We start from the raw sequence: 13,147 nt of genomic DNA on the forward strand, positions 1-13,147 counted from the left end.
TGAATGCCCAGTGACCTCTGCTTGCAAGCATTCGATGACAGTGGACAAAGCATGGGCTTTGGGGTCAGCAAGTTCTGTTCAGTGAACACATATTGAGTGCCTATTGCATGCCATGTATGCTGAGCACGAAAGCGGCCAAGGTGAAAAGACCCAATCCTTTCCTTTAATAACTCCGTGTCAGTTGCAAGCGTCAGAACACAAATTAGATTGGTTTGAGCCAAAGGGTGGATGTATTGGCTTGTGGTGATAAAAACTCGAGAGGTACAGCTCCAGGTAGGACTTCAGACCTTATTCTACCCACTTCAGTTAAGCTTTCTTCTATGTTGGCTCCATTCTGGTCAGCTCCCTCATATAGTGGCCCATAGTGGCCCGTAGTGGCTCCAGACATGCATCCTGACAGGGTCAAGTCCAGCAGAAAGAAGACGTCTTTCCCAACCATTTCAATCAAAGCCTGAAACTGAGCCTTATTCGCTGATTGGCCTGACTTAGACCACATGACCATCCCTGAACCAATCACCAGAAAGCAGCAATGCTGTGATTAGATAGGCCTGTGCCATGTCTCTGCCCCTAGCGATTGGAGTGGGTCCACCCTGCTACGGCAACAATGACTGAGTGAGACAGGGGAGAGATACAACACAGTCACGGCCCTCCTGGAACTTCTGGTTCAGGGTTCTGTGCTCAGGAAGCAGCGTGAATGAAAGTGAGTGGTCCTGCCCCTTCCATGCCTGTTACGTAGGATACGTTAACTACCCTTTCTGAACTTCTTCAGTTGTAAATTGGCGGTAATATACCCAAGCCAGAGGTCTGAATGAGAGAGGAATGTTCGGTTGCTAACCCAGTGCCGGCCCGTGGCAGGCTGAGGCACTGTAAGTGTTGGCTTCCTTCCCTTCCTGTTAATCCCAGGTGACAGCTGCTACCTTCAAGGTGGGTACCCAGCTATGCTAACTAGTCTTAGGGGAGTTGTGTTCATTACCTGGCACAACTGAATCACCTGGTCTGGGGGAGTCATATCCTTCCCCCAGTGGGCGTTCATGGGACCGTCTTGGCCCTTTTCTCCATGGCTTTTCCAGAATGTAAGCCCAGCCTTCCCCAGTGCCTCACAAGCGGCTCACAGATGTCTCCAGCAGGGCACTGTCTCCCTGGCTCTGCTCAGTCCCAGGCCACCTGGGCTATGTCTGCAGGAACCTACCGTGGGAGTGGGTCTGCTCAGTCCCTTCTGCAAATTCACGAGCAGGACCCTCAGTGCCTCAAGGGGCATTAGCGGATGAGATGAGAGAGCTGGTTCTGAGAGCACTTCAGCTCGTTCCAGGCCTTATGGCTCAGAGACACAAATAGATCTCAGAGCAGGCATGCCCTATATGACCCTGGAGAGTGGGGAGAGAAGCAAGAACATCGACACAAAGTCCCCTGTGACTCCAAATCCAGCTACCACGAGGGAAGCCAAGTGCAAGACCAGGAAGACTTCTCCAGATACAACCATCCCCTTGTTGCAGGGTCAAAGTCCAGCACTGAGATCTTCCCCTGCAAAGCAAACAGGCCTTGCAGCCATCAAGTGGCTGGAAAGGGAACAAAAGAAGCGGGTCCAGAGGGCCAGGCCCCCAGGCCAGGCGGGAGCCGCCTGCCAGGCTCCCCTGACTGCGTTCCCCAGGCAGGGGGAGAATACAGCCTTTGTCCCTGCAGGCTGGGCCTGGGAGGGATTTCTGCAGACCTTCGAGCAGCTTTCCCAAGGGAAAAGGACTTCAAGGGCAGCTGGATGTCCAGGATGGCTCCAGATGGGGGCAGGGCAAGCTCCCCACTACTGGGGAGCCAGTGAAGTTCTAGGGGGCGTGGAGTCAGGTCTCTGAGATGTCTCCCAGCTCCCATTCCTTCTCCCCCTCTCCTGCCTCCCTGGCTCCCTTTCTAGCCTCTCTCCACTCTCTCTATCACTCACTGTCCATCTATGTCTCTGCCTCTCTTTTTACCCATTCTGTCTCTCCCACTGCCTCTGTCTGTCTGCCTTTCTGTCTCTCTTGCTACATCTCTGTCTCTTATGTCTTCCTGTCTCTCTCCATCTCTGAATGGTTGTGTGTGTGTCACTGTCTGTCCCATAGCCTGTTTTTCTGTAGGCATCTTTCCATGTCTCTGCCTCCCTCTTTCTCTGCCTGTCTCTCCCTCTGCTTCCCTTCCCTGCTCCCTGTCCCACCTGCTCACTGTCTGTCTGTCCATTCCTGCAGGTACCGGCTGTGGGTGGACAGCTGCTCGGAGATGTTTGGTGGCCTAGACATCTGCGCTGTCAAGGCCGTCCACAGCAAGGATGGCAGAGATTACATCATTGAGGTGAGAGGTGGAGCAGGAGGTCCTCCTGGCCTTGCCAGGCCCTGGGCAGGCACGCCAGAGGGAAGGAGTCCAAGTGTGGCCTCCAGCATGGTCATCTGTGTCTCAGCCCATGGCTGGGACACGTACAGCCCAAGCCTTGGCGAGCGGCTCCCAGAGACTCCTCACCCACCACCCTCACGTACTGCGATCCCCACCCTCGGCTGCATCGAAAGCCTGTGAGCCCAGGGGCTCTGAGCTGGCCCTCAAGAGCTCTGGGCATGAGGTTAAACAACTATCCCCAGCCCATGGCCCTAATGATAGGGGAAAAGCATTGGGCCAAAAATTGGCAAGATTCTCTCCCCTCAGGACTCTTAAATTTTCTCAGTGTCCAAGTGTGTAAAGAGGACACACTTCTCTGGTCACCGGACAGAGATTCCATTGTCTGTTCAATCAACAAACATATACTTTTAGGGGCTCCCGTGGGCTTGGCGTGGGGGCAGCCCTGGGGACAGAGCCCTGAACAAGACAGATGTGGGGTGGGCAGGCTGGCAGGGAAGGATGGTAAACTAGTAACTGCAGGGCACTGAAGGTTAGGAAAGGGGTGTGAATGGAGGGAAATGCCATCATAAGAGAGGTCAGAGGGTCTCTGAGTCCCAGAATCTCCCCCTCAACCTTCCTGTAGCCCTTGTCTCTCACAGGCCAACCACCCCCTGCTGCCTTCCAGGGCTGTCGCCTATGGGTCTCCATCACCCTCCTCCCCCGCCCCATGACTTCCTCTCCATGCGTCTCCCAACACCACAGTCCCCCTCCCCCCTCCGTGGCTCCCCCTGTGTCCCCCCCAGTCCCACGGTCCCCCTCCCCCCATGGCTCCCCCTGTGTCCCCCACAGTCCCCTCCCCATGCCTCCCCTGTGTCCCCCCCAATCCCACAGTCCCCTCCCCATGCCTCCCCTGTGTCCCCCCCAATCCTACAGTCCCCCTCCCCCATGCCTCCCCCCGTGTCCCCCCTCAATCCCACAGTCCCCCTCCCCCATGCCTCCCCCTGTGTCCCCCCCAATCCCACAGTCCCCCTCCCCCATGCCTCCCCCCATGTCCCCCCCAGTCCCACAGTCCCCTCCCCCATGCCTCCCCCTGTGTCCCCCTCAATCCCACAGTCCCCCTCCCCCATGCCTCCCCCTGTGTCCCCCCAATCCCACAGTCCCCCTCCCCCATGCCTCCCCCTGTGTCCCCCTCAATCCCACAGTCCCCCTCCCCCATGCCTCCCCCTGTGTCCCCCCAGTCCCACAGTCCCCCTCCCCCATGCCTCCCCCTGTGTCCCCCCCAGTCCCACAGTCCCCTCCCCCCATGCCTCCCCCTGTGTCCCCCCCAGTCCCACAGTCCCCCTCCCCCATGCCTCCCCCTGTGTCCCCCCCAGTCCCACAGTCCCCTCCCCCCATGCCTCCCCCTGTGTCCCCCCCAGTCCCACAGTCCCCCTCCCCCATGCCTCCCCCTGTGTCCCCCCCAGTCCCACAGTCCCCCTCCCCCATGCCTCCCCCTGTGTCCCCCCCAGTCCCACAGTCCCCTCCCCCATGCCTCCCCCTGTGTCCCCCCCAGTCCCACAGTCCCCCTCCCCCCATGGCTCCCCTTGTGTCCCCCCCAGTCCCACAGTCCCCCTCCCCCATGCCTCCCCCTGTGTCCCCCCAGTCCCACAGTCCCCTCCCCCCATGCCTCCCCCTGTGTCCCCCCCAGTCCCACAGTCCCCCTCCCCCATGCCTCCCCCTGTGTCCCCCCCAGTCCCACAGTCCCCTCCCCCCATGCCTCCCCCTGTGTCCCCCCCAATCCCACAGTCCCCCTCCCCCTCCATGGCTCCCCGAGTCTCTTGGCCTCACAGCCCCCCTCCCCTCCTAACTTCCTTTCCCTGCCCCCACCACAGCTCACGGCTCTTCATGGCTGCCCCTGAAAACACTGCTCTGGCTGAGAATTCTCCCTTCTCTCCCCAACCTCACGTCTCAGTGCTCACGCCCGCCAGAGCCCCTTCCAGTGCTTCCCTTCTGTGGCCTTCTCCTCAAACCACTGCAGGGAGCGGTGCTGACACAAGGCCAAGACACGTGAGGGAGAGCCCTGCGGCTGCCCCCTCCCCGGGGTGTGGGCCGCTAATGGGAAGCACGTGGCCGGGGTGACCGCACGAGCCAGCCGGTCCTCCAGCCCCGTGTGTCTGCACCACTCCCGGGACCCACAGCGCGGCCGGACCCGGTGACCGGATGGGTGGGAGCCCTGCCGTTCTCCTCCAGCCGTGCCAGGAGGGCTTCCACACCCGAGCCCAGGGAGCGGCCAGCTTGGGGGAGAAGGGGAGGGAGTCCAGGGTGGACACAGTCCCTCTGCCCACACGCACCCCCCAGAAGGCCAGGTAGCTTCCGAGGATGAGTTGCATCTATATTTGCAGGCTCCGTCCTGCTCTAGAAAACAGCTCTCCCCTCAAGTCCAGCAGCCACCATGCCTGAAATCCCCCAGCAGCCTCAGTGTCTCAGAGGACATTGAAGGGGCCAGGAGCGAAACTACTGTCCTGTACACTTGCCTCCAAGTCAGATCCAGGCTGCTCCCTGGACGAACGAGGCTCCCACCTTCCTGAGGATGCCCGGGAGCTTCAGACCAACGCCTAGGACGTTGCATCTCCTGAGAGCCTTCCCGTCCCTCCTGCCTCTGTACCTCTTCGTGGGACCACCACACGTGGACTCAGCTTTGGCACACGTGTGGTCATTGATTCACTCACCCGTTCATTCATTCACTGCTGAGCTCCTACTCTGGGCACCAGACTCCCAGCCAGGTGATGGGGATACAGCAGTGAACACGGTAGCAGGGACCCTGCCCCTAGAGCTTCCTTTCAGAGAGGGGACCCGCCATCAGCGGATGAAGGGCTCCTGGCTCCCTCCCCCTCCCTCCTGTACGTTTAGTCCCCTCACTCTTGCTTGAGCATCCTCTCTGCCCCCAAGAGCTCCTGCCCATCCGAGTTTCCTCAACTTTCACGCTTAGGAAACAAAAATTTGTACCCGTGGGCCCAGGCTTCCTGCCTCCTGACATTCAGAGGGTCAGGGATGAAAGACCTTCCACATTAAAAAAAAAAAAAAAAAAAGATCGTGGGTTTGGACCTTAAAAAACAAGAAAACAACTTCTCAAAAATGTTCCAGGGGAAGGGGGGAAGGGGAATGGCCTTTCAGATTTTTTTTTTTCTCTCAGCAACATTGCAGAGTTGTTTCCATTGCTCTTCAGTTTAGAGTGGGGTCAACGGAGATGGGGAGCTTTTTACCAGGAAGATAAAAGGTATTTTTCCCCATTCAGGAAAAACAAAAAGACAGAGGGATCCAAAAGTACTGATTTCTTCAGCCACCTCTGTGGTGAGAACATAAAATTTGTGGAACGTGTTTTGTGAAGATCCTCACAGTGAAATACTCAGGGGAAAGACCCTTGAACTTGTCCTCCGTGACCTGTCCAGGGAATGACATTGCTCATTGGAAAAATGTTTCCCTGGGGAGAGACCAGAGTGTCCACTTCCTCTGGCTGTGTCCACTGTGGGTACTCCAAAATGCTCTGATCTCAGGTTCCTTGTGGCGGCTGTTTTCCACTGCAGGGAATATCGAAAACAGAAACCAGAACAAAAGGGGGTGGGCAGGGTCAGGAAGAGAAAGGACAGGCCTGTGTACACTTACACTGCACAGTTATAACTCAGCTCAGCCCACATGGACTGTCCATGTGCTGGGCGCTGGGACCCGGGATGCCAAGGACCCAGGCCCAACCCACAGGGAGCTCAATTTGAGGATGGTCTTCAGGAGTCTGCCTTCACATCCTGGAGTTTGCTTTTCAGCTGCCTCACCATAGTAGGTGCTTTAGACTCCCAGGCTCCTAACAGTCCCAGCTAGCAGGGTCTTTGCAGCTACGCAAACCCCTCAATTTATAGTTGAGGGAAACAACAGGCCCACAGAGGAAAAGTGACCAACCAAGATCACACAGCAAGTCCCTAGCAGAACCGAAGCCTGGAAGCCAGGTCTCCTGTTCCCAGTTCTTACCACAGAGAGCGGTTTGGTGATCCGTGAGACATGGAAGGATTGCTAGCAATCTGCCCCTGAACTTGCTACTTCTTAGACCTCAGCTTTCCCATCATGATAAGGATAGTAATGGTACCCATCTCAAAGAGCTATTCTGAGATTTCCGTGTGATCATTCACACCCAGCGCTTAGAACAGCACCTGGCACAGAGTAACGAAATATAGCGCTTATTAATATCCTTACCGTTATGAGCAGGACTTAATGCAAGGAACTTTCATTCCTCCATTCGAGAAGTACTTATTGAGGGCACACCTATCTAACAGAACACAAGGGCCCATCCCCACCCCAGGGGCTCACCGTCTGGTTGGGGAGACACATCTACGGGAGATGATGGCCCTGTGGGGTGAGCTCTCCCATGGGACAACCAAAGCGAGGACAGCAGGAGGCCTGGGAGGCTCCCCAGAGGAAGGGCCAGCTAGATGTTCCCTGACGGATGAGAAGGGGTTAGGCAGGTGGAGAGTGCACAGAGGGAATGACATGTACAGGGACCTGGACGGGAGAGAGAACGGGCAAAGGGGAAACAAGACAGTGCGTTCGATGGGGGTGGAGTGGGTGAACAGGCTGGATTCCTGCAGTTGGGGAGGAGACACTCACTCCCCTTCAAGACCTTCTATAGCTGCCCGTGCCTGGGGAATCACCTGGATCGCTGGCCTTCGTGAATTTGGGCAAGACCCTTCCCATCTCTGGGCCTCGGTTTCCCCACTTGCAAAAAGAGTGGATGTACAAATGTGATCTCTCAGGCCCCGCCCCCGCCCCCTCCCAGCATAAGTGCTGTGCCAGCCTGCTCCCTATGCAAGAAGTTTCTCTCCAGGAGTTTACTCTGCCAGAGCCCCGGAGAACAGGCCTTGCCTCTTCCCTCTCCTCTCCGAGCCCTGAGTCGACTCTAACCCATGTTATTTTTTTGGTCGTAATCGAGCCCCCACCCTCACTGCTTCCGGCTTTGTGGAAAACCTTGACCTTGAACCAAAGTTCAGGAGGCCAGCCCCAATTTTGGGTGGGGGCCAAGGTGGGAAAGGAGGGGGTGGAGACCAGCTCCCCAAAGGAAAGAGCAGAAAAGGTCAGCAAAGGCTCCCATCCCTTGGTCACATGTCTGAGGTCCAGCAAATGTAGACTGAATTGAACTGAGTCCAGGGAGTTGATTTAGACTGAACTGCAGGAAACTGGATGTCTCCACGGGGGTCATTCCCAGCTGGTGGCGCTGGGCTGGGCGTTTGCATGGAGAACATTGCCATCTAGTGTTCACTTCTGTCATGAGCTCTGAGCCTGCCTTCCTGGGATGCGCTGCCCAGCTGTCTGGCTATCCTGGTATGAGGGTCCTTCAGGACTCCTTTCTCTCCCGCAGGTGATGGACAGCTCCATGCCCCTGATTGGAGAGCACGTGGAAGAGGACAAGCAGCTGATGGCCGACCTCGTTGTCTCCAAAATGAGCCAACTCCTGATGTCAGGGGGCACAGTGCCCTCGCCCCTGAGGCCTTGGGTAAGGTCCCGGGAAGTAAGGGAGACTGTGTAGCCATGAGAAATGCCTGGCTGTCTGTGAATGGGTGCTGTGATCCAGAGGAGATGCTCCCAGGGAGGAACCAACCTGGGGAGAAAGGAGTGGGGTGTGGGTGAGGCCGGGGCTTGAGGGAGATCCTGTACCCCTGCTCCTGTGAGGGGGGTTTGGGAGGCTCTGAGAGGCCCTCCCTTCCTCAATCATCCTGGGAGAAAAACCTTGTCTCAACTGGGCTTTAGGTGTCTGTGAGCAGAGATTATTAACATAAGAAACCAGTTGTCACCTCTTTGCCCTCCACCCCAGGCCTGAGCAGGGAGCAGGGTGTGTGTGTGTGTGTGTGTGTGTGTGTGTGTGTGCGCGCACGCACGCGCGCGCATGCTTCAACGTGTACACACATGCCCTTTGTGCACTCCCAGGGCATCAGTCAATAGGGACTACTGTGTCTTCCATTTCCCCATCCTCCAACCTCAAATGCTCCCACAGAGCTCCTCCTTTCCATGTTCCTCACCATAGATTATCAGATTATTCTCCAAAGAATTTGCTAGCTCCCCAGCTTCCTGGAAAAGCAAGTCTCAAAATCTGTCCCCCTTTCCCCACAAAAACATGATAACAGATGCCAGAATGATGGTTATACTCGAGGAGGCTGCTGGCTGGGAGGGGACAAGGGCAGCCTTCTCCCCTGGAAATATTCTGTCTTGACCTGCTTGGTGGTTACACAGGTGTATCCACATGTAAAAACTCATCGTGTTATACACTTAAGAACTGTGCACATCTTCTAAGTTGTACCTCAGCGATGAATAGACGTTTATAAATCCTGCCCACCCACCCAGGAAGTAAATGGCTGTGGTGATCACAACTGCCTTCTTTTCTTTTCTGCTCTAGGCTCCTCAGACTAAACCAGCAAAATCCCCCGGGCAAGCCCAGCTGGGGCCTCCGCTTGGCCAGCCCCAGCCACGGCCACCCACACAAGGTAGGAGCCACGAAGAGCCGCCCACTGAGAGGAACCACCCAGCAAGGTTGCTGAAATGCACTGCGGGGTCCACGTGTGACTTCCGGAAGGCACTCTGGAAAACTCCATCTTAATACTTTATCCCAGATGCGTGTCCTCGCTCTGTATGCCGAATGAATGAAACCGTGAGGTTTGTCACCCCCGTGAAGTCAGAAAAGGAGCAAAGGAAGACAGAAAGTAAAAGTATTAAGTACCTAATATGTTCCAGGCACTGTGCTGGGGACTTTCCCATTTATTTTCTCATTTTCAGCCTCCCAGCTTATCAACAGTGAAAACAACAGTATTTCCTTTTTACAGAGGTGGTTGTTGAGGCTTCATCCAAGGAAGCACAAAAAAATGGCAGGTTTACAAGTCTGGCCTTTCAGAACTTCTAGAAAGTGGTTGTTTCCTAGCCGCTAGCAGTGCCTGATTATAGATTTATGAGCCAACCAGCTAGAAAAAGAAAAATGGAATTTTATACAGAAGCTTGTCGATTGGAATTGTTCCTCAAAAAATATCCCAGCATTACTATGTAAATGCCACCATTTATTAACGAATGGATGAACTATTGATGGCAAGATAAAAAGAAATTGTGGCAATAACTAACCTTCTCTCAGGCTGCCAGCTGCCCGGGTGTTCTCACGCTCCAGCCTGGGGAGAAAGTGAGCCCGTGTCCTCTCTCGCAGTCAGAACCTTCCGGGCACACTCACTGCTCTAGGGCCAGCTTGGAGCCTCAGGACAGCTTCGCACCAAGAAGCCAGGCCAGGCATTTTCACGGCGATCTTTTAAGGATCTGCTTTAAGACCCATCAGAAAGAAAGCATTACTATCACACTGTGGTCTTCCCAGTTGCTTTTATCAAAGTAACAGATTCATTGCTTCTTGGGAAAATCAGCCTTGGGCAGTAAATGGCTTCCTCTTCAACAGGTCTTAGATAAAACACCCCATTCATCTTTCTTGTCTGTGCTTCTCTTCTGGGAAAAGCAGAAAGCATTTAAGAAAAGGGGAATTGCATGACTTACACAACTGTGTACCAATGAACACTGGCTTCTTTTTCAGGCAGATAAACACGTGTTTGAATCCACTTCCACGGTCAGTGCCCTGGCGGACTTAGGCAGGTTACATCACTCCTCAGAGCCTCCGTTTCCCCAGTGATAAAGGGGGAAATGACAGCTGCCCTGTTTAGTAAGGGGGAGCTGCCCGTGAGATAATGCAGGTGACGCAGTTAGCAAGGGGTCCCGGCGTGGAAGTGGTACTTAGTATGTGCTCAGAGGCTCTTACTACTGCTACTGTACTGTGAATAACTATATAACCTTTATCATTAAAAACTCACTGTTAATCGTTTGTCTTACTAACAACTATAATATACATGTTGTTCCTAACGATGGTTATCCTTAGCAATACTTATAACTAACGCAGCCCCTCTGCCCTCCTGCCTGGTGATCATTCTATAATTATAAATGTTCAAAAACGACTTATTCATCACCCTGCCAGGCTCTGGCTGTGCCTCTGCCCTACCCTCACCCTTCCCACTCTGCCCCAGGACTTACTTTTTCAACCACAGTTGAACAGAGCACTTTTAAAACAGAGAGCTACTGTATTCTGGTTTCCTTTCCAGCCCAGAGTAGAGACACACTCGATAAAGAGATATTATTTTAAGCGGCATGAGGCTAAACACACTTTTAGTGAGTAGAAAAACAATCAATTTAAAACCAATTAGGGTAATTAAAGAAAATGCTCATTGAATTAACATTCAGATTAAAAATAACAACACTAATTAAAACACAGTGCTTTCACTGAGTTCCCCAAATAACAAGATCACATTAACTTGTTTTTTGAACTCACGACTCATTTTCAGCTCGGTGAAAGTGAAGGTCTCTTTTCATGAAACTCATCGTCTTTTAGCACCAGTGCTGTGCTAAGGCAAATACTTTCTACATATAAGTTAATTTTTTTTGTATGTGCTCAAACAAAAAAATACCAAATTTGTTGCTTTGCCAAGAAGCTGAAAGAAATAACTAGTATCTCTTGATGAATCCCACCTGTATAATAGGGACTGAATGAGTAGTTAAAAAGTGAATGAATGAGTATCCAGATTTTCCAAGATATCAGCTTCAAGGAGCAGAGTGAGGGGAGGGGAAGGGGGAATGTTAAGATAAAATTAGAAATGTTTTTTTGGATCTACGGTGGGTTTAAAAAACAAAAAAGTAAACCAACATTTAAAAATCAGCTTCTACCTAAACATCTAGATTTCAGAGTCTCTGCACAGAGCAGGAGCTCTAGAAACAGTGGGCCTGCGTTGCTACCTAGCAACTGCCCACTGGTATTTAGTGACGGCTGCTCTCTTGCACAGGGCAAGGACGGCTCTGTTTGCCTCAGGCTCTCCTCCTCCCTACCCTTCCACAGTGATACAATGTCAATTGCCACTTTCTTTATGCTTGCACCTCTTTAAAGAGATAGGTCTCTGAGCTGTGTTTGTATCTCAAGGGGGAAAATTTTTTAAAGCCACACGATTTTTCTGACACTCTTCTGCTTTTTTCATTTATGTATTTGTCTGGCTCTATAGGTGTTTGAGTTTTGCAATCAGTGGGTCTTTCAATCTACTAGGACATATAGTCATGAAAGAGGTAAAGAATGAATCAAGGACTTCCTAGGTGGTGCAGTGGTTAAGAATCCGCCTGCCAATGCAGGAGGCACAGGTTCAAGTCCTGCTCTGGGAAGATTCCACATGCCATGGAACAACTAAACCCGTGAGCCACAACTATTGAGCCTGTGTGCCACAACCATTGAAGCCCATACTCCTAGAGCCCATGCTCCGCAACAAGAGAAACCACTACAATGAGGAGCCTGCACACCACAATGAAGAGAAGCCCCTGCTCTCAGCAACGAAAGAAAGCCCGTGTGCAGCAACGAAGACCCAATGCAGCCAATAAATAAATTAAATAAATAAATTTATTAAAAAAAAAAGAATGAATCAAGCCGTGTGCAGTCAGTTGCTAGATTGGTACTATGCAATTCAGTCCAACCTGGAGAGTGTTTCACAAGCTCACAAAGATGTTCAAATGCTGAGGGATGTTTGATGTATAGTCCAATGACCTCATTTTCAAACAAGGGTCCAAAGAGGAGAAGTGACTTACCCACAGTCACGTGGCAAGTTAATGTCAAGGCTTAAGTCAGGACCCGGGGCTCTGGTACCTGTATGGTGTTGGGGCCACCAGACGTGCGGGTCATGCCCTCCACAAAGGACCCAGCTGAGAACTAGCTGAAATCTAGTTCTTGCTCCCTTTGCACCGGGCTCAGAGTGGCCGCCACTGGAGGAAAGCACCTTTTTCTTAATTGGCACAAAGGTGCTGCCCTGTGTGGTACAGTAAAAGAAAGGGAAAAAAGAGTAACAAAAGAAAACGGAGCTTTGAGTCTGAGAGATCTAGGTTTTAATCTCGACTCTTCCTGTTATTAGAAGTGACACATTTTGAGCACGTCACAGTATATGTGGGATTGAGTTTCCTTGTAAAATGGGGATGATAGTAACGCCTAACCCACGGGCTGTGAGGATGCCCAGCGCAAGGCCGGGACACGGTAGAGAGGACACAGCAGAGACTCGTGGAGCTCACACAGTGGAAGCCACATTATGAAAGGGCTCAGAGTTGAGCTCCAGCCCCTTTTAAACTCTCAGTCTCCTATCCTCTCAGCAAAGCATAGCCAGAATCACCACAGTACATCCCACCCTCCCAGGAGCTGCTGTATCCTGAGATGGAGACCATCAGGCAGCCAGTCTGCATTGCCAAAATGCGTTTCACAATCAGCAGTCCTGACACCCAGGTTCAGGGGTGAGAAGAGTGCCCTTTGCTTGCTTGGGGCCTTGGAATTCTACTCAGAGTCATTTCTGGGAGGCTAAAACGTCCCCAAACTTGTGACGCCCCTTCGCTTGTAGGTGAAAGCCTATATGCTCTGTGCGGCGACAGGGTGAAGCCAAGCTCCTCCGTGGGCTTTCTGTAGTTATCCGTTCTAGTTGTGAAACCTTAATGAGGCTGTTTTCCACCTCAGTGGGATGAGAAGAACGGTATCTTCCCTACCGGCCTCTCTCTAGATCAAATGATAAATTGCTTTTGAAAGTTCTTAGGAAAGTTTAGAGAGCTATCCAAAAGTAAGGGATAATTATTTTCATTGTTTCAAAAGTAATATATCTTCAGTGTGGAAAACTTCGGTGAGCAAAAGGAAATTTAAATCCCTCACCATCCCACCACGTATATAATCATCGCTCAGTGCCTCACTACCCAAAGCATGGAAAGCGGAAAC

The 13,147-nt window shown here is 52.7% G+C and overlaps 1 protein-coding gene across 1 annotated transcript in view; it reads left to right on the top strand.

The window, feature by feature from the left end:
* The window catches only part of SYN3 (synapsin III), a 442,694-nt gene that overhangs the window by 424,603 nt on the left and 4,944 nt on the right, over positions 1-13,147 (top strand). The window contains exons 11-13 of the mRNA XM_057741452.1: positions 2,214-2,316; positions 7,715-7,849; positions 8,747-8,834. Coding sequence (XP_057597435.1) covers positions 2,214-2,316; positions 7,715-7,849; positions 8,747-8,834 — 326 coding nt within the window. The remainder of the gene's footprint in view (positions 1-2,213; positions 2,317-7,714; positions 7,850-8,746; positions 8,835-13,147) is intronic.

Source organism: Hippopotamus amphibius, chromosome 7, assembly GCF_030028045.1.
Source record: "Hippopotamus amphibius kiboko isolate mHipAmp2 chromosome 7, mHipAmp2.hap2, whole genome shotgun sequence".
Taxonomy (NCBI): Eukaryota; Metazoa; Chordata; class Mammalia; order Artiodactyla; family Hippopotamidae; genus Hippopotamus; species Hippopotamus amphibius.